Source organism: Hyaena hyaena, unplaced genomic scaffold, assembly GCF_003009895.1.
Source record: "Hyaena hyaena isolate Hyena2069 unplaced genomic scaffold, ASM300989v1 scaffold_4, whole genome shotgun sequence".
Classification (NCBI taxonomy): Eukaryota; Metazoa; Chordata; class Mammalia; order Carnivora; family Hyaenidae; genus Hyaena; species Hyaena hyaena.
The window spans coordinates 4,075,571-4,101,818 of NW_024080636.1; the positions used below are offsets into that span (position 1 = coordinate 4,075,571).

Here is a 26,248-nt window from a genome sequence, read left to right on the forward strand (position 1 = left end):
TAGGTGTGTGTGTGTGGGTGTGTGTGTGTGTGTGTGTATGATGGAATATTGTTCAATCATCAAAAAGAATAAAATCCTGCCTTTTTCAACAATGTGGTTGGAGCTGGAAAGTATAATGCTAGGCGAAATAAGTTAGAGAAGGACAAATACCATATGACTTCACTTGTATATGGAATTTAAGACACAAAACAAATGAGCAAAGGGGGAAAAAACCAGAGGGAGACAAACCCTGCAACAGACTCTCAGCTCTGAAGAACAAACTGATGGTCACCACAGGGGAGAGGGGTTGGTGGTGGTGAAATAGGTGATGGGGATTAAGGAGTGTATTTGTCAGGATAAACAGCGGGTCTTGTGTGGAAGCGTTGAATCACTATAGACTGTACACTTGAAACTGATATTACACTGTGTGTTAACTATTCGGAGTTTAAATAAAAATTTAAAAAAGCGAGAAAGAACATTACCACATGACACAGCAATTCCACTCCTAGGCCTGCACCTTAGAGAAGTGAAAACATATGCATGCATTTTTTAAGTTTACTTATTTATTTTGAGAGAGAGAACACACATGTGGAGGAGGGACACAGAGAGAGAGAGAGAGATGGAGAGAGAATCCCAAGCAGGCTCCACACTGTTGGCGTGGAGCCCAATGCAGAGCTCGAACTCACAAACTGTGAAATCATGACCTGAGCCAAAATCAATAGATGGACGCTCAACCGACTTGGCCACCCAGGTGCCCCTGTACATGAATTTTATTGCAACATTATTCACAAAAGCCAAAAAGTGGAAACAACCCAAAGGTCCATCGGCTGATGATAAACACCAGGTGGTCTATGCATATGATGGACTATGATTCAGCCATAAGAATGGATGAAGCCACAACACGGACAAACTTTGAACACATGATGCTAAATGAAAGAAGCCAGAAACAAAAGACCATGTATTGTATTATTCCACTTATAGGAAATGTCCAGAAGAAGATCTACTGTGACAGAAAATATATTAATGGCTATCAGGGACTAGAAGCGTGGAAATGGAGGTCACTACTAATGGGTATGGAGTTTCCTTTTGGGGTGATGAAAATTTCTGAACTAGACAGCAGTGATGGTTGTATAACCCTGAATATACAGAAAACCAGTAACTTGTAAATTTCTAAATGGTGAGTTTTATTATAATAGAAATCATATCTTAATAAAGTTTTTAATAAAAATGTAGATTTAGGGGCACCTGGGTGGCTCAGTCGATTAAGCATCTGACTCTTGATTTCCACTCAAGTCACGATCTCATAGTTTCTGGGATCAAGCCCAGTATCGGGCTTTGCACTGACAGTGTGGAGCCCACTTGGGAGTCTCTCTCTCCTTCTCTCTCTGCCCCTCCCCTGCTTTTACTTGTTTTATCTATCTCTCAAAACAAAGAAATTTTTAAAAATGTGGATACAGTCAAAAGTGACATGTGAAATCATTGATATGTATTATTAGTGAAATTTTTAGTTAAAACGAATAAAGGGGAAACTTTTTTTTTTTTTTAAGGAGAAAAGCTCTTCATCTTTCTTCCATCTTCCCTTCTATCCTGTCCCCTCCCTAATAGGTGAGTCCTAAAGTCTGATGGGGCAGAGAAAACCAATGTCTGCCATGCTGAGGGGACCACGGGAGCCCAGAGCAGGATGTGACCCAAGTGGGGTGAAGAGAACATTCACACGTGCTGGGGACGGGAGATGATTGCACACCAGGGAGACTCACCCAATAAGGAAATATACTAAGAATCACAAAAGCCACAATTCTCATTGTCTGAAAAGGTAATTGCAAATAGGAAAAAGCAAGAAACTTAGAAAGAACCCTGAGGTGTAGGACAAGAATTGGCAGTACTGGGGTAGACTCGTGGTTTTCAATATAGAGAGGGGCTGGGACGGAAACGAACAGAGGTGGAAATGCGCGTATACATGTGTGTTGGGGGAAACACAGCTCCTAGAGCTCTGCCCACTGAGAGGCCTGGAGTGCCATCCCAGTGCCCAGAGCCCAGATGCTGGCTTCTGAATTTCCTTTCCACTGAAAGGAACCAAAGCTATTTAGAGAAATGGATGATTCCAAGACTGAGGCAAGGAAAGTACAGATGAGTTTGGAATCTCTTCTATGGGAAACCAAGGAATGCTCCGAGAATGATGGGGGCATGTCAGAAGGACACAGAAACCAGCTTGAAGGGGGCTCTGACTGGTCAAAGGAGAAACAATTTAAAAATCAAAACGAATGAAGAACATAATGGATCATAACCAATTCATGAAATAGGAAATCTTGAGTCCCTGCAAATAAAACAGTAAATCGGTAGATGAAAGTTTGGTAAAGAATGGAATATTTATGTAGTTTCAAAATTTCCCCACAAGATGCTTACTAATTACAAAGTAGATAAAGAGTACCTTACCGTGAAAAAGCCAGACAGATCCCGCTGACTCAAGTGATATAAGTGAACATGAGCAGTGATGGCACAAACTTAGATCCCATGCAACCTAATAAAATGCAATGAGAATACAGCAAGCGGCATTTCTGTGGTGCTCTTGCCAAAGATGCGAGCCTCAATCTAGTCATGAGGAGACATCAGACAAACTCACACAGGGACATGCGACACCCTGTCATCTTCAGAGTGCTAAGGTCCAGAGAGCTAAGGAGAGACTGAGGAACTGTTCTAGACTAAAGGACACTTGGGAGATACAACGACCAAATGCAATGTGTGATTCTGACCTGGACCATACGAGACATGCGTAGAATGACTGGCAACCCCAGGCTGGGTCCTGGGGCTGAGATGGTAGTCATCAGCTCATGTTAGTATCCACATTTCGATGGTCAGATTGTGGTTATATAGGATGCTATCCTTGTTTTTTATTTTATTTTATTTTTGAGAGAGATAGACAGAGGCAGAGAGACAGAGAGTGAATGGGAGAGGGACAGAGAGAGAAGGAGACACAGAATCCAAAGCAGGCTCCAGGCTCTGAGCTGTCAGCACAGAGCCTGATGCAGGGCTCAAACCCACGAGCCCGAGCCATGGGATCATGACCTGAGCTGAAGTTGGATGCTTAATGAACTGAGCCACCCAGGCGCCCCAGGCTATCCTTGTTTTAAAGGACACACACACATAGGGGCGCCTGGGTGGCTTAGTCGGTTGAGCGTCCGACTTTCGCTTAGGTCATGATCTCGCAGTTTGTGGGTTCAAGCCCTGCATCGGGCTCTGTGCTGACTGCCAGCTCAGAGCCTGGAGCCTGTTTCGGAGTCTGTGTCTCCCTCTCTCTCTGACCCTCCCCTGCTCACGCTGTCTCTCTCTCTCTCTCCTAGAAATTAAAATAAATAAATAAATAATAAATAAATAAATAATTTAAAAAAATAAAGGACACACACTGAAATATTTGGGGTGATAGAGCCACTTACTCCCAAATGGTTTAGGGGCAAAAAAAAACCTGCTCTTCCTACTAACTTCCAACTTCTCTGCAACTTTGTGACTGCTTTTTAAAAATGATAAAGCAGAAGTTGTGGCAGATACAGCTCATAACAGACCAATCTCCCACACAAAACAACTATAAACTGGTAAATACGAAAGCAGGAAGACTTTGGAGAAATTCAAAACTCAGGCAAGGGGACAAGTATGGAGGGAGTTTCCTGTTCATAAAGGCTGTGAGCCTCAGAGTAAGGCACAGTCACTTCCTAGCACAGAGCAGCTAAAACCCCAAAAGAAAACCCAGTGTCTCTCTGGCCTAAAGAACCAGTGTGCATATTCCGAAGCAATCTAGCCACTAAAAATGTGAGGGAAATCTCAAACAGGAGAGAGAGGGAGACCCGCTTTCTGTTCTAAATTCTGTCTGAGTTTCCAAATGATGCCCGAACTCGGCGGGTGGGAGCCAGACTCAGAGACCCACCAAAAAGCAAATAGGCCAAACTCAGAAGCAACCAACTGTTCACTGTGGGCAAGACAGAGTTTGCAGGTTAATTCCTGCCAGAGCAGAAGCATCAACAGTCTTCAGAGGAATGTAACAGAATCTAGTCTCCACAGCCTTGTATGCATAATGTTTAGCCCTGTACTGTCTGATGTGCAGCCACAGTCACATGTGGCTGGTGAGCACTTGAAATGAGGCTAGGGCAACTGATGAACTGAAGCTTTTTATTCAATGTTAATTAATTTAAAATTTAAAATTAATTCAGTGAGGGGGCTTGGGCGGCTCAGTTGGTTAAGCATCTGAGTTCAGCTCAGGTCATGATCTCACAGTTCATGGGTTCAAGCCCTGCTTTGGGCTCAGTGCTGCCTGTGCAGAGCCTAGAGCCTGCTTCAGATTCTATCTCTCCCTCTCTCTCTGTCTCTCCCCTGCTAATGCTTTGTCTCTCTCTGTCTCTCAAAAATGAATAAACATTTTAAAAATATTTAAAATGTAACAACATCTAACAATAGTGGGTTTGATGAATCAAAAAAATAAATTAATTAAATTAATTCAGTGGAAAACTTTTAAGTATGTTTGGAATGACTAAGTATGTGAAGCTGGTATTTTAATTATAAATTGTACAAAATCTAAATATAGATCAAGTATTTCCAATGGGAATTTAGTATGTGAAATCATATGTAAGTGTAAAGTATATAGCAGGTTTCAAAGACTTCATATACAGAAAAGTGCAAAATAACTACTGACTGTCAATTTTTAATAGTGATAACATGTTGAGATGACATATTTTGGATATGTTCATTAAATTAAAATATTCAAATTAATTTCACCTACTTGTTTTCAGGTGGCTATTAGAACATTCCAAATTACACATGTGAGTCACTAAGAATTTTAAAATACATTTTTTTTTAATTTTAGTTTTCAGTAATCTCTACACCCAATGTGGAGCATGAACTCACAATTCCGAGATCAAGAACTGTAGGCTCCACTGACTGAGCCAGCCAGGCACCTCTCACACTGTATTTCTATTGGATAGCACTGGTCTGGGATATAATCCAAATACAGTAAAACCTTGGATTGTGAGTAACTTGTTTTGTGAGTGTTCTGCAAGATGAGCAAATGTCTCTAATAAAATTTTAACTTGATAAACGAGCAACGTCTTGCAATATGAGTAGTATGTGATGCTGAACATCACAATCACAACTGAGCCAGTGGTTCGTCTCTCTCTCTCTCTCTCTCTCTCTCCTTCTCTCCCTCTCTCATTGTAGGACTGTGGATGATTGCTTCCCATGCTTGGATGCTCACTCTCAGGCTGCGGTGTTTGGCAGAAATCAATGATTTTTCAGAACGCTAGAAGGTGCCCACAAGTGACACTAGTGTATTTTTTGTCACTTCAAAGCACCTATGGACAGTCCTTTGCTTTTCCATCCAAGAGTAAGCTTAGGAGTGCTTTGTTTCATTCTAGGTCAGCCTGCCTGCAGATATAGACCCTTTCCTCTGCTGCCTAATTGCCAGTTACATTATATAAAGTACATAAGTGTTTATTAATATTCTAGTACAATCAACATCTGTGTGAGCATATACAATGGCCCACACACAGAAAACGACTGAACAGTGGTAAGAAGGAGATGATTACAATGGAAGTTAGGAAGGAAATCAAGAAGTATGAACAAAGTATGTAAGTGGCCGAAATTGCAAGATTTTATAAGAAGTCTATATCTGCATCTCATCTGCAGAAGAGGAGGAAGAGAAAAGGGCAGAGGAATCCCTCGCTTCAAATGAGATTTGGGAGATGTGTAAAATGTAGGAAACAGTGCAAAATTTTGTAGAAAAGCATCACTCAAATAAGGCTGGAGCAGTGCGAGCAATGAATCTGTTTAACCACAATGCAATGTCACATTTCTGCAAAATCCTCAAAAGGAGGCGAAAGCAAGGGTCATTGGATAGGTTCCTTGTTAAAGTTGCACAAAAAGAAAAAGATTCAGTTGAGCCGATAGATAGCAGTGATTCCATTAGTCATAGTGAAAGTAGTCCTACACAATAACCCTTCTACCTCTTGTCTCCCTCACACTAGCCACAAAGGCTTTCAAAGGTAAGTGCAGGATAATTTGTTTATTTTTCTTTATAGTTTGTATTTTCTTCACTATTTTATATTATATTACAATATTGTAATCATTTTTATATGAATATTTTTGGGCTGTGGAATAAATCATCGGGGTTTCCATTATTTCTTATGAGGAAATTTGATTTGATACACAAGTGCTTTGGATTATAAGCATGTTTCCAGAAGGACTATGTTTGCAAACCAAGGTTTTACTGTATATGCAAATATGAACAACCAGAAAAATGTGATCCTTGTTAAGAAAAAGAAAATCAATGCAGGCCAACCCTGAGACAACCCGGGTATTAGATTTATCATTCCAGGACTTTATTTTATTTATTTTTACTTTAGAGAGAGAGAGACCACAAGGTGGGGAGGACAGAGAGAGAGAGAGAGAGAGAGAGAGAGCATCTTGAGCAGGCTCCATGCTCAGCATGGAGCCCAACTCAGGACTTGATCCCACAACTCTGGGATCATGACCTGAGCTGAAATCAAGAGTCAGACGCTTATCCAACTGAGCCACCCAGGCACCCTTCATTCAAGGATTCTAAAACGGCTATTTTAACTATACTTAATGAGTTAAAAGAAATATACCCATAATTGAAGAAAAAACAGGAAACCTACACAGATAAATAGAAATCATAAAAAAGAACGAAATGGAAATTCCAGAACTGAAAAATACTATGTCTAATATTAAATATTCACTGAATGAGCTTAATAGCAGAATAGGGATACAAAGAATCACTGAACTTGAAGACAGATTAGCAGATCTTATCCAATCTGAAAAATAGGGAAAAAAAAGATTTAAAAGATCAACAGAGCCTCAGGGGCACCAAAATGTCTCATAGAGGATAAAGTAAAACATATATATCAAAAAATAATGGCTACAAACCCCAAACTCAGTGGAAAACAAAATTAAAGGAAAAGAAATTCATGAAACTACCATGGTATGCTCAAGAAGAAAGAACAAATAAATCTACAATTTTTTTTTCCTAAATCAGTCAAAGGAAGGAGAGCCAATCCCTGAGGCTAAGACTGGAATTCAGGTATACCGGAAATTTCTCTGGGCTGTTTGTTTTCCTAACACAAAATTTCCCTGTGGTTAAAGAACACAAACTGGGTTGGGTTGAGGTAGGCAACAAAGTCTAGAAGGAAATAAGCTTTTAAAAACTATAAAATGCTAGTCTCTGATGAAGTAGTAATGAATAAGTAAAAATATGTATATTTCTGTGTCTGTGTATGTGTGTGTGTGTGTGTGTGTGTGTGTGTGCGCGCGCAAATTAATAATTGGGTTATTGGGTTGGAAGACACACTACTGATATTCCCAACCAACTCTTCTACTTTGGTATTATGATATTGATTCCTATAGATTTATTGTGAGAGTGTTTAATTCCTATTGTATTGTGTATTCCTTTTTTTAAGGTCCCGAGGACCGAGACCTCACCAAGTGTTCACTAGTTACAGCCCCCTAGTATGATATCCCACTGGAAGGCCCCAGGGCCTGTCCTCCATACCCCTCCCCAAGTAACTGCCTCACCCCTGCTGTAAACCCTTCCTTGGCCCCCTACAGCTTCCAGGACAGAGGTCAAAACTCTTTACGTGGTACTTTCAGGACTGTCCCCCCCCCCCCCCCCCCGTCCACAACCCGACACGTATCCCTTTGCTTTGGATACAAATGACACTGAACAGACATGCCATGCTGATTCAGGCATCATGATTTCACCTGGGCAATTATTCCCTCTGCCTATAATGCCCTTCCGTTCTTTCTCCTGGCTACTACCCACTCCTCCGTCAAAACTCAACTACATATACCCCTTCCTCCCCAAAGCCTTCTTGGGCAACCACCCCATTTTTAGGTAGCTCTCCTTCCCGTAACTCCCACACTTACCAACACTTGCAAATACCTCTCATGGCACTGAGACCCCTCAAGGGCGGGCCCGCGTCTGATCATACTGCATTGGGTCCAGCAGACAGTAGGTGCTCAATAACCATTCAATGCAAGAACAAAGGCCAAAATACTAAGTTCCAAAATAGGAGTTTACCAAATCCTTTTTACATGGAGGCCTTACAAAGAAAAAAACTAAAGGGAATGGCTGTACCAGTACTGCATACAAAATATGACCTGTGTCCACATTGATCACCCCACATCTACCGGAATTTAACTGAATTATGAAAAATGAACAAAACGGGGGCGCCTGGGTGGCTCAGTCAGTTAGGTGTCCGACTTCGGCTTAGGTTGTGATCTCGCAGTTCATGGGGTCGAGCCCCGCATCGGGCTCTGTGCTCACAGCTAGCTCAGAGCCTGGAGGCTGTTTCAGATTCTGTATCTCCCTCTCTCTGACTCTCCCCTGCTCACGCTGTCTGTCTCTCTCAGAAATAAATAAAACATAAAAAAAAAAAAAAATGAACAAAACTTGAACCACTCCCGGGGCGCCTGGGTGGCTTAGTCGGTTAAGCGTCCGACTTTTGCTTAGGTCATGATCTCGCGATTCATGGGTTCGAGCCCTGCATCGGGCTCTGTGCTGACTGCCAGCTCGGAGCCTGGAGCCTGTTTCAGAGTCTGTGACTCCCTCTCTCTCTGACCCTCCCCTGCTCACGCTGTCTCTCTCTCTCTCTCCTAGAAATAAATAAAAAAAACATTAAAAAATAAAATTGAACCACTCCCTAGGAACCATGGGGGGGAAACCAGAACAGATGCCTGCTCCAGTAACCAACCCTGTCTTTTCCAGAGCTGGGTTATTCTAAGTCGCTTGTGCATACTGTACCTCAGCCAGGACATCTTGAAACTGTTCCCTCGTGAGAGGCATCAGAAAGGTGGTGACAACTCTTTTCAGTTCACTCTTCGACACTGTCATGTTGTGACTAGTATCGAGCAGCTGAAAGGCCTTTTTCAACTCATCTCCTTTATCAGTAATTTTTTGAAATAAAATCCGCTTGATATCTAAGGAGGACAGTACTGGGTTTGCAATAGCAGTGGCTGTAAAAGAGATACAGTTGTTTATTGGACGTGCTTAAAACAGAGATCTCCAAGACCACTTCACTGCAGACTAGAATCCAACAAACTTCCCACTCTTTCTTCCACTGTATCTCGCTTTATGCATCTAAGCACTGCATGACTTGCAACGGCAAATCTATAGCCATTTTTCACCTCTGAAATCTGGTCAATATAAAATAACAGTAATCACGTTAAACAGAAAAAGCAAAGCAAAGATAATCTTGCCTATACAGGACACATGTATCATTATAAGCAAAGAACATGGATTTTGGAAGAAAAATTCAGTTGGAACAGTATCATTTCAAATAAATCTTTAAAATATCATATTCGCTTTTCATCCCCTTGCCAATTTTTGAGGGGGAAACATGTAATTCTTCAATCTAGATCATTTCCCTTTCTAAGACAAGGGAGAGAGGAGAATGGCTGGCCCCTGGAAGGTAATGAAAGAAAGTTAGAAGGTGCTAAATAAGCTCTCAGGGGAGGGGGGGCTGCACTTCCTGGGGCCACAGTGCTGTAGATCCCAGGGGAGAGCTGGCACACCCCAGCCTCCCTTTCCTCTGTCTAAGGTGGAAACAAGCAAATACAGTAACTACAAATCAACTCATGGTATCAATCAGTTTCATAAACATGAACACATGATTATTCCATTTTGATATTTTATAACCTGTTCAAGAAAGAGGAGGCTAAAACTAAAGGTAGTTTGGTAAATCTCTTCTATTTACTTATGAGATTGCAAAGGCTTGGTAATCACAGTTTAGTTAGTAGCTCTGCTTGACACAGTAAGTTCCGGATGTGTGTTAAGTATCTTTAATGTCATCTCTTCTTTTATAAAGTCATTCACAAGCAAGAGCTGGGGAAGGATGACTCTAGCTATTTCCCTTCAAATGAGAATTTCTTATCCAGGTGTCAAGCCACTCTGGCATGAACTGTCAGCAAAGTTCACCTTCCCTGACGCTCGCCAAGCACCCAGGATGCCTATGCCGGGTGCCAGGGATGCCTTCCGCTCACCATGCCCACTGCCTCCATAACCAGGACACACTGGAGACCCAGAAAGGAGCGTGGCTGGTTTGGGGTGATAGGCTGAACATCTCAGGAAAAGCTGCTTACAAAAAAGAGGTGACACTTCAGCTGGAGCTTGGTGTTCCCAAGAGTGAGAGAGGCTAGAAGTTGGGGGTTGCTGTGAAGGACAGCCATTCAAGGCAAACAGAGGAAGGGACAAGCACAGGAGGCATCAGCCCGGAGATGAGACTGGAGAAGTCAGAAGGGGTCAAACCCCATGTGCTCCTACCCGGCTTTGGTCTCTGGTCACGGGACACCAAGCTGAGACTTCCATCGAGAGAATGATGTCACCTGATTTTCATTCTTAAACCGCATTCTGACATCACGTGTAGGAGGGACAGAAAGGAGAGGACACAGTGACAGTATGGAGACATGTCATTAACTAACAGCGTGCTCAGGCAAGTACTAATGGAGATCTACACTAACAGGATGGGTGCGGAGGGGAAAGTAGGAGTGAATGAACGATCAGGTTGAGTCCACAGAATCTTCTGACTTGACAAGCAGGGTGAGGTAGTAGAAGAGGCCAGCCTGGCGGGTGGTGACACCCTTCGCTGAGAAAGGGAAAACCACAGGATGTGGTGGTGGCATTTTCCAAGATGGCCACAACAAGACCGCCACCACACATGCTTTCCTTACAAGGCCCCGCTCACGCTCCTCCCATCGAAATGTGGGACACATGCTCCTCCCCCTTCAATCTGAGTGGGCCTTTGACAAGGGCGGAGGGACCCTATGTGATTTCCAAGATGAGGTCACAACAGCGTTGTAGCTTCTGGCTAGTCCTTGGAAGATGCTCAGGCCACAAGCCAGGCTGGGAGGAGGTCTAGAAGTCACACAGGGAAGCCACGGCTGGTGTTCTGGCCAGCACCCCAGCTGAGGCTCCAGCCAACGGGGGGGAGCCGGCCTTGGGATCATTCCAGCCTCAGGTACCCGCTGCCTCCCCAACCGCACCGCCTGGAGCAGAGACAAGCTGTCCCCGGGATCTGCTCAAATTGCAGATCTGTGGGCAAAACAAATGGTTATTGCAATTCCGAGCTTCTATGTTCGCAGCAGTTTGTATACGGCAATAAATACTGGGACAGATGAGAAAAAGGTTTATAGGAAAACTAATGAATCCAGTCTGGGACCTCTGAGTGGGGGTGGCCACTTGGAAGCTGAACACACACATTTAGAGATCAGAAGTGGGAGAACTGGCCATGTGGAAGCCACATGGGAAGCACACCAAACCCGAAGAGAAGAAGGGACCCTGAGAAACATGACTTTTAAGGGAGCCTCTCCCTGCTCATGCTGTCTGTCTCTCTCTCTCTCTCTCTCTCAGAAACAAATTTTTAAAAAATTTAAAAGAAAGAAAGAAAGAGAGTGGACAGGGTTTTGCTGATTGATTGGCCCAGCAGGACAGGGTGTGAAGAAACCAAGAATGACGGGGGCTGGGCCTGAGGAACCACAGGAATGGTGGTGCTATTCACCACGATGGAGAGCACCGGAGCGAAGGGGTCTGGTTGGCTGGCTCACGGCTGAGGTCCCCATCCGATGAACCCAAGCAGCAAGGTCGGGGGGCACCGGGAGATCTGATGCGGAGCTCAGGAGGGAAGTCAGAATGGGGCTATCCCCCTGGTTATGCATGATGTGTAGGGATGCAGGGAAGGGAGTCAGAGGCTCACCTCGAGGGGAGCAGATGCAGGGAAGAGGACTGAGTAGGAGTCCCGAGAGAGAAGAGACCTAAATGTCATAGATTTCCAGGGGCCCTGCCATGCCCTCCCCTCCACTTCTGTCACCGGACTCTCCGAAGCAGCCGACCCATAGGGAGGGGCTGCATGGATCCTCGTGGGCTCGTGAGCCCTGTTTCACCCTCTGTCCATCCGGCCCCGAACTCCTCCTCCAGCCCCAGGTCATGGAGGGGCCTCTCCCATGAAATGATGTCTCCACCTTGAAATCTGTTTTTGGACTTTTCATGTCATTTTTAGTTTCTTTCCAAGAAGCACCATTTTGGCAATCAACAATTCTAATTTAAAAGTCATCAAAAACATTGGTTTGAAACTAGTGGACATTAAAAGGAAAACTTTGTTTCACGTGCCTAACACGCCTCCCAAGGTCTGAAAAGAAAGCAGGAACCAAACTCGCTGATATCATCTTTCTGGAGGGCAGTTTGGCAAAGTTTTCTGTATCTGTCTAGAACATATGACAGTCGCAAGATTGTCACTCTCACCCTAACGAAGAGAACAAGTGGGATGCTCATTTTTAAGCCCACCAGAGAACTGAAGGACACCAAGAACCTCAATTCCAGAAAGGGGAGGCCACTCCTCAGACGGGACGGGCCAGGGACCCCCAGGGAAGCAGAGCACATTCATTCTCCACGGGGGCGAGGAAAAACGAACCAACCATTCAGTGACTGCGCGGGAACAGGGGTGATGGGCTGGCGGGCGGGGGCCTCAGTCACAGAGCAAGCCCATGCCCAGCCTCCTGGGCCCCCCGCGGGGGTGGAAGCGGCACACCACTGCGGGGCACAGGCACAGGGCAGCCACTCACCAAAGGCCGAGGACAGAGCGGGAGAGCAGAGGCGAGTCCCTAAGGCTGAGCGCACCTCAGTGGCCCACTGCAGAGTGGAGGCAGGCAGGGCACACAGAGGCCTCCTCGGGGGCAGAACACTAGGAGCTGGGCTGGAAGACAAAGAGAACCCCCCCACCCCAGCGACCCCCCCCCCAGACCGGCAGGGGGTGGCTGTAAAGCAGAGAGCTCTCCCCAGGGTGCCAGCTCGGCGGCTGGACTGGGAAGCGCTCAGATCTCCAGAGCTGTTGAAGGAAACACTCGAAACCAGGGGCAGCCGCAACCGAGTCCAGACAACAGCTCGGACTGGAGGTGAAACTGGGACCGCAGCCCATCTCACTTGAAGCCTGAGGGACGGGGCATTCGACAGTCACTTCTGCTTCTGTCAGTCTCTACGCAAACGTATGCTATTAAATCTTTTTAAAACTTCGAGACAAGTGAAATGAGAGAAGGTGACCTAATCAAGAGCGAAACCTGAAGAGCCGCAGAGAGAATGGATGGAGAAACGATCAGGTATGTAAAGCAGAAACGGTAAACGCGTTCAAGAGATTACAGGCAAAGTTAACACACAGAATGTACAGGGGATTTCAGTGGGGAAAAGGACACTGTCTACAGCACACGACAAAGCTAGAAATTAAAAGTATAAGATCGGGGCACCTGGGTGGCTCAGTCGGTTGAGCATCCGACTTTGGCTCAGGTCATGATCTCACAGTTCGTGGGTTCAAGCCCCATGTCGGGCTCTGTGCTGACAGCTCAGAGCCTGGAGCCTGCTTCGGATTCTCTGTCTCCCTCTCTCTCTGCCCCTCCCCCACCTGTGCTCTGTCTCTCTCTGTCTCTCAATAATAAATAAACGTTAAAATTTTTTTTTGAAAAGTAGAAGATCAGAAGTAAAATAAATCCACTTGACCTGCTTAACCGCAGACTGCACATGATAGAAGAAAAGCCTAGTGAATATAAAGTCAGGTGCAGAACAATTCTTCACATTTGAACCTAAAGCAAAAACTGTTTTAAAAGGAAACAGATGTGTCCTATCTGTGGCTTACCCCCATAAACAGTTTTTATTTAATATATGAGTTATACAAATACATCACCTCCATGCACCAGCATGCAGGAGAGAGAGGCCGCCAAACACTTCATGGTCCTCATTTTCGGGGAAGCACATGGTGCTAGGAGACTTTTAATTTAAACAAGAAAAAGGAATTCAGCATTGAGAATTACCATCAAAAAAATGGAAGGCAAGTGACCAAAGGGAGAAACAGGCACCGGCACGTAAGGCAGATGAAGGACTAGTACCTTCCATACAAAGCGAGCTCCCACAGATCACCCTAAGACCTGCTCACAGCAGGGGAACCGGCAAAGGATATCAACAGGTGGCTCACAAAAGAGAGATAGAAAGCTGACAAACCGGAGAATCAAAGTTCACTTCCCTGTTCAAGAAAGGCAGGTGGAATCACAATGGGATATTGCTTGTGCCTATCAAATGCAGAAGATGTTAGGATACTTCAAGATAAACTCTTCCGAATATTCCTTGTGGGCACGTTCACGCACAAACTTCTAAAGGGCAGTGTGGCGGAATATAAGAGGCTCAGCGGGACACCCATCAATCCAGGCTGCTCTGTGGGGTCAGAAAGGTAAGCTAGGACGTGTCCAGAGTACACTGGACGTGGGCTGCTGAACAGGGTTGGAAGCTGCTAGCCGATCCCGGTCTATTCTCCCCTTTTCCTTAGAAACGGACACACTGAAAGTTGGGCAGACACTTGGCCATCTAGAGACGTGGATTTCCAGGCTCCTGGATAGATGTCTGTGACCCTGTGATTCAAGTCGCGTCCGGTGAGGAAGCGCGGCGTCCAGTCCGACTTGACTAGAATGCCTTCCCCCGCCTCTCAAGGCAGAATTCAGTGTATGAGGCCTCCTGGCACCTCTGGTCTTGCACTCACTGTGCTTTCCACACACACACTTCTGTTCTGGTCGTGTTTGCCTTGTGCCACTAAAATTCTTTACCCCCGTCTCTGGACTGTGAGCGCCATAAGGGCAGGCCCTCTGCGGGGCCCATCTCAGTACCTATAACAGATCTTGTCACATGCTGGGGCTTGGAAAATGTTCAGCAAAGAAGGAAGGGAGGGAGAGGAGGGGAGGGAGGAGGAAGGGGAGGGGGAAAGGAGGGAGGGAAGGAGAGATGAAAAGACATCTACTTTGGGGAAATTATTATGTTAAATTTTCTTGCTTCAAAACTGAGAGATGCAAACGAGTTTAAAACTTAAATCCACACAAAACCCTGCACGCAAATGTTTATAGTAGCTTTATTCATGATAGCCAAGATGTGAGATCAACCAAGGTGTCTTTCAGTAGTGAGCAGATAAGCTAACCGTGGGACTTCCATGTAAAAGCATATTATTCGGGGGTTAAAAACTGGACTGTTACCACATCAAAAGACAGGAAGGAGCTTCAAGTGCATACTGCTAAGGGGAAGAAGCCCATCTCGAAAGTCTACATGCTGTAGGATTCCAACTCCATGACACTCTGAAAAGGCAAAACTATGGAGACAGTAAGATGACCTGTGGTCGTCCAGATTAGGGGCAGGGAGGGATGAATGGGTGGAGCACCATGGATTTTTAGTGCAGTGAGATGATTCCGTGGGATATCATAAAGCTGGACACGTGCCATTATATGTTTATCAAAACCCAGAGGACGCAAAACACAAAGAACAAGTCTACTGTAAACTGCAGACTTCAGTTAATCACAACATGTCAATAATGGTGCAGCAATCGCAGCAAATGCACCTCACTAATGCACGATGTCAATAATAGGGAACAACAGGGATGAGGCGTGAAGGGGTGTATGGAACTCTCTGGACTTCAGCTACATTTCTCTGTAACCCTAAAGCTACTAAAGAGTAGTAATTAAGGAGAGAGTCCCTAATTAAGAAAAAGTAAGTAAGGAGGTAGACTAAGTATCCACTAGTTTCGGAATCACACTGTCTGGGTTCAAATCTTGACCCTGCCACTTTAAAACTATATGACTTCTGGGCAAGTGGCTTAATCAACCTGTGTCTCAGTTTCCCCATAAAGAATATGGGGACAGTAATGGAGTCTACCTCATAGCTCTATTGCATGTGGTTAAATGATATACGAAGCTTTTGTACAGAGTCTGGTACATACCAAACACACTTAAGTAATATCTACTATTAGTATTATTTCCTCATGAATACTCACTTGAAGAAGGTCTAAACATATGTTGGAAACCATTCCTTGAATACACTCTACATGGTGAAGAGTGAGGTCTTAAGTTCATGAGCTTTTGTGTGGGAGGATACAAAATATGCTCGTCCGGTATAACCACCATTTTGCACATTAAATCCCTGTGACATAAAAGAAAAGAGATTACATTATCTTTGAGCGCACGTGACAAATGTGGCCAGCCTCCTCTCTATTCCTTTTCTGAAAGGACAGCTGGGGACTCTAAAAATGCTAGTGATGACCTTGCCAATGTTTCAAAAACTCATCTTAAAATGAACACAAGATCGTGATTTCAGACTCATTGTTTTTAGTGGATCCAATAATTTTTCCAAAATGAGGAAATGAGGAAGTTCTTGGGTAGGAAAATCCATCTGCATCTTGACTACCACTGACTCATGCCTTTGGTGGGCAGTAAGGGTGGAAAGTTCGGATTCCCTGTGCTCTCTTGAGGTGCCTCACTGTGTATCCATCCCCAGGGCAGAGCAGAAGGCACAAGCACCAACAATGGTTCAGTAAGGAACCTCTGAAAATCCTCTCCTCCGTGAAGGTAATAAGAAAACTGGCAAAAATTGTCAGAACCCACTTTTGCAGAACTCTAGAAATTAACCAAAGGTTTGCAGGAATCTAGGGAGCCCTTATTCATTAATTACGGCAGAATCTTAGTATGAACACCGGGTTTTGTGGCATTTCTACTTCTCCCGCTCCCATCTGCCCCTGTTCCCAAGTAGGCAGTAGCCTTGCAACCAACAGCCTGCAATTTCAGTGAAAATCCAGCACTGGAAAGGGCAGAATGGGTTTGGAGTTCCTTCACGCCCCTTTATAAGAAATTGTCAAAAGGCCTTTGTTGAAAAAAATCAGAGGGAAATGTCTAAACTTCTAGCTGCCTGAAGGATCAGATAACAGATGGAGCAAATAATAGACTAACAAAAAACCTTAAAGGAAAATCTAGGGAATGAAATGTCCATAGGGAAGCTCGACATATTCTTGGGAGTTTAGAAAGCCACTCACACGTGTAGGGCTGTGAGCAAGCTCAGGGCTGTGTGCTTGCTCAGGGAAGAACTGAGCAGGCCCTAAACTCTTACCTCTGGCTGACCTTGGAGCTCTGCACAAGCAGTAAATGAAGCCTAAGGCAGGGCTCTAAGCTGCCTGGCAGAGTACTGAAGGAATGTTCAAACACACAAAGAGCCCCTCAGCAAATACTGGAAGACTATTCTTTGCGGGCATTTAAGGAAATCTCTGTCCAATCATGAGCTGATCACTAAACTAACCAATCAGACACTTCAGTGGCTGTCCATGACAAAAAATACAGACTTTACAAAGTTAGTTCAGAAAAGTCATTAAACAAGGGTGCCTGGGTGGCTCAGTCGATTGCTCTTGATCTTAGCTGAGGTCTTGATCTCATGACTTGAGTTCAAGCCCTGCATTGAGCTCTGTGCTAGATGTGAAGCCTATAAGAAAAGAGAAGAGAGGAGAGGAGAGGAGAGAAGAGGAAAGAAGATGAGGGGAGGGGAGAGGATGGGGGGGGGACAGGAGAGGAAAGGAAAAGTCACTAAATAAAAACTTGAAAAGTGGAAAGAATATGATTTCAAAAACTGCCACATTATTTAAAATGTCTAGTTTTCAATAAAAAATTATGAGACATGCAGAAAGAGAGGGGGGGGGAGAGAGAAAGACCCATACATACATACCTTTAGAAACCATACAAGCTAGAAAACAGTGAGATGAAACATTTAAAGTGTAGAAAGAAAAAAAAAGCCCACCAACCTAGAATTCTGTATCCAGCAAAATTATACTTCAAAAGTTAAGGGCAAATAAATACTTTCTTATGCAAACAAAAACTGAGGATATGTGTTACCAGTAAGCCTGCTTTAAAAAAAAAAAAAAAAAAAAAGTTAAATTCTTCAGAAAGAAAGAATTATACAAGTCAGAAACTTAAATTTACATAAAAAAGAAGAAAAATGTTCTAATTTGTGCATTAGAAAAAGCACAAATTAAAGTAACATAAAAACATATGCACCCAATAATAGAGCCCTAATACACATGAAGCAAAAATTGATAAAACTGAAAGGAGAAATAGACACTTCAACAATGATAGTTGAAGACTTCAACAGCCACTTTTAATAGTGGATAGAACAACTGTACAAATTAACAAGTAAACAGAGGACTTGAACAACACTATAAACCAATTACACCTAACAGGCATGTAAAGAATATTCCACTCAACAATGGTAGAATATACACTCTACTCAAGTGCATTTGGAACATTGATCTGAAAAAATCATACGTTAAGACATAAAACAAGTCTTGACAAATTTTAAAATAATGAAATAATCAAAGGATGTTCTCTGACCACACTGGAATGAAATTAGAAATCCATAAGAGAAAGAAATTGAATAATTCACAGATGTGTCAAAATTAAATAACACACTCTTAAATAACCCCAATGGATCAAAAGGGAAGAAAAACCATAAGTGAAATTAGCAAATACTTTTGGATGGATGGAAATGAAGGTACACACGCCAAAAATTATGGGATGTAGTGCTTAGAGGGGAATTGACAGCTTTAAATGCCGGTATTATTTTTAAAAAGAAGAAAACCTCAAAATAATAACTTAATCTTCTTCCTTAAGAGAACTAGAAAAATAAGAGTAAACTAAGCCCAAATAAAAAGAATAAAAGAAATAATAAAGATTAGAGCAGAAATAAATAAAATTGTAAAGAGAGAACAAACAAAATAAAGAGTTACCTCTTTGAAAAGATCAGCAAAACTGACATATTTCTGGATAGATTCTCTAAGAAAAAGTGAGAAATACTCAATGTACAAAAATCAGAAATGAAAGAAAGAACATTACTACTGGCTTCATAAAAACAAAAAGGATAAGGGAATACTAGAACAATTGTATGCCAATGAATTAGCTAATCTACACAAAATAAAAACACCCAAGCTACTGAAACTGACTGAAGAAGAAATAGAAAATCTGAATAGATCCTTATCAAGTGAAGAAACTAAATAAGAAATAAAAAGCTTCCGGGGGGTGGGGAGGGGAGCCCAGGACCAAATGGGTTCACTGGTAAGTTCTACCAAACATTTAAAGAATAATTAAAACCAATCAATCCCTCACAAACTCTTCAAAAACAAACAAACAAAAAATAGAATAAGAGGGAATACTTCCCAACACAATTCTATGAGGTTAGCATTGCCAAATCCAGACAAAGGCATAAGAAAAGAAAGCTAAAGACAGATATTCCTTAGGAATATAGGAAAAATCTTCAACAAAATACTTGCAAAGAGAATCCAACAACATTAAAAAAGAATTCGAAGTCATGAACAGGTGAGATTATCCCAGAACTCAAGGGTGATTGAACGTATAGAAATCAGTCACTGTAATACACCACATTAATACAACCCAAAATAATGACCACCTCGATAGATGGAGAAAAAGTATTTCACAAAATCCTATGACTTTTCATGATAAACACACTCAACAAGCTAGGAATAGAAGGGAACTGCCTTGACCCAACAAAGAGCATGGAAACCAACAGCTACCATCGTATGGAATGATAAAAGAACAAAACTTGAAAGCCTTCAGCCTAAAATCAGGAACAATGCAAGGATGTCTGCTCTTACCACTTCTATTCAACATCATACTGAAGTTCCTAGCCAGAGCAATTAGGTTAAAAAAGGAAATAAAAGGCATCCAGCTCTAGTGCCACAAGGAAGTTTTATAACATCACTTGTCTGAGGCTCCTAACTTGGCAAACCTTCAAAGGGAAGGGAAAGGAAGAAGTTTCCCCTATTAGACTTCACATTTAAATGCAAGTCCACAATTATTTAATAATCAAAAATAGATGTATGTGTGTGGCACTATTTAAGTACAAAGAATCAGACTAAACAATACATCTAAAGCCCTAGATTTTAAGAATCTCAAGTTTTCAGGGTTGAAGAAATGAATCAGAATTTTTTTTTTAATGTGTAAGAAATGCATACTGGCTGGTGCTCTGGTTTTACTCTCTTTGGGCAGCCCCTGACTGCCTGGCATGGTACTTATTGGTCTAGACCTGCCTTATTTACACAGGTGCCTGTAGGCAGGGACAATACCAGGGCTTGAAGCCATGTGAGGCTGACAGCAGAGTCCCACATACACCTCTCTTCAACTAGTTAAATTCAACTGAAACCTAGAATCATAGCATAGGTAAATTTCCAGAAGAATATGGCTTAGTATGTGTTCACATGGTCAAAATATATTTATCAAGCTTCCTTCTAGAAGTCTAGGGGTCAATGAACAAAACTGGCAAAATCATGGCCATCGTGGGCCTTATATTCTAGTCCTGGAAGACAAACAATAAATAAGTGAATGATACAAGTGGGTAAGTACTGTGAAGATAAATGGGGGGGGGAGGGGGAGGGGGAATTGATGACACTGACCTGACAGAAACCAGGAAGGGAACAATGCCATTGGGAGAACAAAGAGGCAATAGGATGTCAGACAGAGGAAAACCACACAGGCTCCTGTGATGGCTGGGCTCTCTCCATGAGTGATATGTGAAGCCACTGGACTGTTATATATATATATATATATGGAGAAGAGAAATATGTACAGGATTATGATCTGGCCTTTGCATTTAAAGGATCCCTCTGACTATATGTCAAGAATAGATTTACGGAGGCAGGAGAGGAAACAGGGGGATCAATTATAAGTCTACTGAAATAATGCATGCAAGAAAAGATGGTGGCCTGGAACAGGATCCTAAGTGTTGAGAAATGGTCAGATTCTAAATGTGTTCTGAAAGCAAGGTCAATTGTATTTTCTTATATATATCATTTGGCATGCAAGAGAAAGGTTGGACGAAGTGACCGTTAACTGAGGTGGAGGTGACTAAAGGCCAGACAGGTTTGGACGGGAAGATCAAGAGTTTCATTTTGCATATGTTGAGTTGGAGATACCTGTTCAATCTCCCAGGGGAGATACTGAATAGGAAGTTGGATATATGAGCTTGAGTCTGGGGAAGAGTCTGGGACTGAAGATATAACAAGTGTGGGGACTGTCAGCCTATAATAGGTATAAGGCACAAAGTCAAATCAGCCCACCAAGAAAGCAGGTGTAAAAAGAGGAAACATGTCAGAGCTGAGCTTTGCGGCATTCCAACATTCAGAGTTCAGGGAGATGAGGAGGAACTAGTAAAAGATGAGTCAATGAGAAAGGAGAAAAACCAGGAGACTGGAGTGTCCTGGAAATTGAGTGAGGAACATGTTTCAAGGAGGGAATCATGGTACATGTCAAATGCTATCATTGAAGATAAGGACCAAAAATCACCCTTTGGATCAAGCCATGCAACCAGTACTGATCACCCCAAGAGGCACCATACTGGTGTAACTGAAAAGTTACAGGGGGAGCCCAAGCAAGTTACACATAAACTCAAAGGAAAAGGATCTCTGCTATAAAGCAGAGAAACAGTGTGGTAACTGGAGGAGGAATGAAGGTCAAGGAAGAAATCTTTAAGACAGGATAATTGGAAGCAGGTATGAAGACTTCCAGTAGTGATCCAGTGGAGAGGCAAAGAATAATGAAGCAGAACCAAAAGGAGGGGCAGCCAGGTCCCATGGGTTCACTAGTAGAGGCAGGATCTCACCTCATGGATCAGCCTTTTTAGGAGCACACACGGTTCCTCACTCGTAACAAAGGAGAAGACCATAGAAACAGATATGGTGAGGAGAGCATATGTGGGTTCCTTTCAGCTCATGTCTATTTTCTCTGTGAGATGGGAAATTGGGCCATCAGCACCAAGTGAGGATGGGAGAGGTATCCAGGATTCAGGAAAGAGGACAAGTAAAAAGTGTTCCAGAAGAGAAGGCAAGGGGGACAGGGTGGGAGATGAAGAATGATGGACAAGGGGTTATAAGAGCCCATCCAAGGTCCATGGGCATGAACTCAAGACCCAGGCCCAGGGAGGTGAAGAGTTGGATTTAACTGAAGGCAAGGTTTTGAAAAACAAGTACAATATAGCCAGGGATGTCACATGCACGTATTGTCCAGAAAGGGGCCCCAAGAATGATGGGAATTTTCAGTGTCTCTGAAATAACCGGACAAGACTAAGGAAGTGAAGAGACCAGAAACTCAAGCTCATGAAGAATTTTAAGAAGGAAAAAAATGTTTTAGAAGACGGCAGTGCAGCATGGAGACCCTGAGCTTGTCTTGTCCCTGAAATGCACACAGATCAGCACCAAACAATTTTGAGCACCTAGGAAATTGATATGAGGAGTAACACAACAATCTGCATAACTTGAGCCACAGAACTCGGCAGGTACATGTTGCAGAGAGGTGAACTGGGGGAGAGAAAAGCTGCAGAGGATAGGGAGCTATTTTTGCAAAGAGAGGAGAGAGAAAGGGAAAGGGGGAGAGTGCAGTACACATCAGGACTGTGCAAGAAAAGCACTGCCCCATAAGTAGCTGGAGAGAAAGAGTGAAAACACTTATAGGGCACTGAGCAAGAAATCTGTGCCCCAAAACTACTGACACAGAAAGAGAAATTTTTATTTTTATTTTTTATTTATTTTTTAAATTATTTTATTCTATTTAATTTTCTTTATTTCATTCTATTCTATTTTATTATATAAATATTTAAATTTTAAAATTTTTTCTTACTTTTTTTCTTTTCTTTTCCTTTTTTCTTTATTCTATCAAGCTTCTTTCACCAAGCAGACCAAAACACACTCACCTAGAATCTAGCTTCCTTTATTTGATTTGTTTTGCTTTTAGTTTTTAATTTTTAATTTTTTTCTTTCTCCAAAATGACAAAATGGAGGAATTCACACTCAAACAAAGCAGAGGAAGAAATGACAGCCAGGGGCTTAATCAGCACAGATATAAGCAAGATGTCTGAATTAGAATTGAGAACCACAATACTAAGAATACTTGCTGGGGTTGAAAAAAGCATAGAATCCCTTTCTGCAGAGATCAAAGAAATAAGATCTAGTCAGGATGAAATTAAAAATGCAAAGAAGGGGGGGAAATAGTGGGGGAGAGGGAGGGAGGCAAACCCGAGAGACTCTTGAATGTTGAGAACAAACTGAGGACTGATGGGGGTGGGAGGTGGGAGGGAAGGAGGTGACAGGCATGGAGGAGGGCACTTGTAGGGATGAGCACTGGCTGTTATATGGAAACCAACTTCACAATAAACTATTTTTAAAAAATTCTATAACCGAGATGCAATCTCAAATGGATACCACAATGGCAAGGATAGATGAAGCAGAGCAGTGAATCAGTGATTTAGAAGATAAAATCATGGAGAATAAAGAAGCAGAAAAAAGGAGCGAAACAAAGGCAAAAGAGTACAATAAAAGACTTAGAGAACTCAGTGACTTATTAAAAAGGAATAACATCCAAATCATAAGAGTTCCAGAAGATGAAGAGAAAAAAGGATAGAAGGTTTATGTGAGCAAATTATAGCAGAGGGCTTTCCTAATGTGGGAAAGGAAACAGACATGAAAATTCAAGAAGAACAAAGAACTCCCATTAGATTCAACAAAAACTGACCATCACCAAGGCATATCATAGTCTAAATTCACAAGATACACAGACAAGGAAAGAATTACGAAATCAGCAAGGGGGGAAAAAAAGTCTTTAACCTATAAGGGAGGATAGATCAGGTTCGCAGCAGACCTATCCACAGAAAATTAGTAGGCCAGAAAGAACTGGCCAGATATATTCAGCAGGCTGAATCGGAAAATATGCAACCAAGAATTCTTTATCCAGCAAGGCTGTCATTCAAAATAGAAAGATATAAAGAGTTTCCCAGGAAAACAAAAACTAAAGGAGTTTGTGACCACCGAACCAGACCTGAAAGAAATTTTAAGGAGGACCCTTTGAGTGGAGAAAAGACAAAACAAAACCAAAAAGGTCAAAAGCAACAAAGACTAGAAAGAACCAGAGAACATCACCAAAAACACCAATTCAACAGGTAACACAATGGCGCTAAATCTATATCTTTCACTCTAATCGTCAATGGACTAAACAGTCCAATCAAAAGACACAAGGTATCAAAATGGATAAGAAAACAAGACCAATCTATATGCTGCTTACAAGAGACTCATTTTAGACCTAAAGACACCTGCAGATTGAATGTAAGGGGATGGAGAACCATCTATCATGCTAATGGTTGTCAAAAGAAAGGTGGAGTAGTCATACTTATATCAGACAAACTAAATTTTAAAATAAAGACCATAACAAGAGATGAAAAAGGGCATTATATCATAATTAAAGGGTCTATCCAACAAGATCTAACAATTATAAATACTTATGCCCCCAATGTGAAAGAACCCAAATATATAAATCAAGTAATCACAAACATAAACAAACTCATTGATAATAATGCCATAATAGTAGAGGACTTCAACACCCCGCTTACAGCAATGGACAGATCATCTAAGCAGAAAATCAACAAGGAAACAATGGCCCTGAATGACAACTGGATGAGATGGACTTAACAGATATATTCAGAACATTTCATCCTAGAGCAGCAGAATACACATTCTTCTCGAGTTGCACATAGAACATTCTCCAGAACAGATCATATACTGGGTCACAAATTAGCCCTCAACAAATACAAAAAGATCAAGATCATACCTTGCATACTTGCAGACCACAATGCTCTGAAAGTCTAAATCAACCACAAGAAAAATTTTGGAAAGGCCATGAATACTTGGAAGATTAAAGAACACCCTACTAAAGAACGAATGGCTTAACCAAGAAATTAAAGAGGAAGTTAAAAAGTACATGAAAATGAAAGCACAACAGCCCAAGTCTGTGGGATGCAGTGAAGGTGGTCATAAGAGGGAAGTATATAGGGGCGCCTCGGTGGCTTAGTCGGTTGAGCGTCCGACTTTCACTCAGGTCATGATCTCGCGGTTCGTGGGTTCGGGCCCCGCGTCGGGCTCTGTGCTGACTGCCAGCTCAGAGCCTGGAGCCTGCTTCAGTCTGTGACTCTCTCTCTCTCTCTGACCCTCCCCTGCTCACGCTGTCTCTCTCTCTCCTAGAAATAAAGAAAACATTAAAAAAAAAAAAAAAAAGAGGGAAGTATATAGGAATCCAGGACTTCCTAAGAAGGAAGAAAGTTCTCAGCTACACAAACTAAACTTATACCTAAAAGAGCTGGATAAAGAACAGCAAATAAAGCCCAAAACTGGCAGAAGAAGGGAAATAATAGAGATTAGAGCAGAAATCAGTGATATTGAAATTTAAAAAAAGAACAGATCAGTGAAACCAGAAACTGGTTCTTTGAAAGAATTAACAAAATTGATAAACCACTAGCCAGATTGATCAAAAAGAAAATGGAAAGGACCCAAATAAAGTCATGAATGAAAGAGGAGAGATCACAACCAACACTGCAGAAATACACACAATAATAAGAGAATATTATGAGCAAGTATATGCCAACAAATTGGGCAATCTGGAAGAAATGGACAAATTCCTAGAAACATATAAACTACCAAAACTGAGACAGGAAGAAATAGAAAATTTGAACAGATCCATAACCAGTAAAGAAATTGAATCAGTAATCAAAAATCTCCCAACAAACAGGAGTCCGGGGCCGGATGACTTTCCAGGGGAATTCTACCAAACATTTCAAGAAGAGTTAGCACCTATTCTTTTGAAGCTGTTCCAAAAAATAGAAATGGAAGGAAAACCTCCAAACTCATTCTACAAGGCCAGCATTACCCTGATTCTAAAACCAGACAAAGACCCCCACGACAAAAGAGAACTACAGACCAATTTCCCTGATGAACATGGGTGTAAAAATTCTCAACAAGATACTAGCAAACTGGATCCAACAATACATTAAAAGAATTACTCACCACAACCAAGTGTGATTTATTCCTGGGATGCAGAGCTAGTTCAATAGCCACAAATCAATCAATGTGACACATCATATTAACAAAAGAAAGGATAAGAACCACATGATCCTCTCAATGGAGGCTGAAAAAGCATTTGACAAAATACAGCATCCTTTCTTGATAAAAACCCTCAAGAAAATAGGGATATAAGGATCGTACCTCAAGATCATAAGGGCATACACAAAAGACCCACCACTAATATCGGCCTCAATGGGGAAAAACTGAGAGCTTCCCCCCTGAGGTCAGGAACACAACAAAGGTGTCCACTCTCACCACAGGTTTTCAACATAGTGTTGGAAGTCCTAGCTTTCCTAGCAATGAGAAAACACAATGAAACAAAAGGCATCCAAATCAGCCAGGAGGAAGTCAGACTTTCACTCTTTGCAGATGGCATGATACTCCATGTGGAAAACCCAAAAGACTCCGTCAAAACACTGCTAGAACTGATCCATGAATTCAGCAAAGTTGCAGGATATAAAATCAATGTACAGAAATCAGTTGCATTTTTTTTTTAT

The 26,248-nt window shown here is 42.4% G+C and overlaps 1 protein-coding gene across 5 annotated transcripts in view; it reads right to left on the reverse strand.

Moving 5' to 3' along the window:
* The window catches only part of EFCAB6 (EF-hand calcium binding domain 6), a 239,900-nt gene that overhangs the window by 198,686 nt on the left and 14,966 nt on the right, over nt 1-26,248 (reverse strand). For 4 of the 5 annotated variants that reach the window (XM_039236383.1, XM_039236388.1, XM_039236420.1 and 1 more), the window contains exons 4-5: nt 15,819-15,964; nt 8,777-8,988 (exon numbers count right to left, since the gene is read on the reverse strand). In XM_039236383.1, the coding sequence (XP_039092314.1) occupies nt 8,777-8,988; nt 15,819-15,964 (358 nt within the window). The remainder of the gene's footprint in view (nt 1-8,776; nt 8,989-15,818; nt 15,965-26,248) is intronic. The other variant, XM_039236406.1, reaches the window with a different exon arrangement.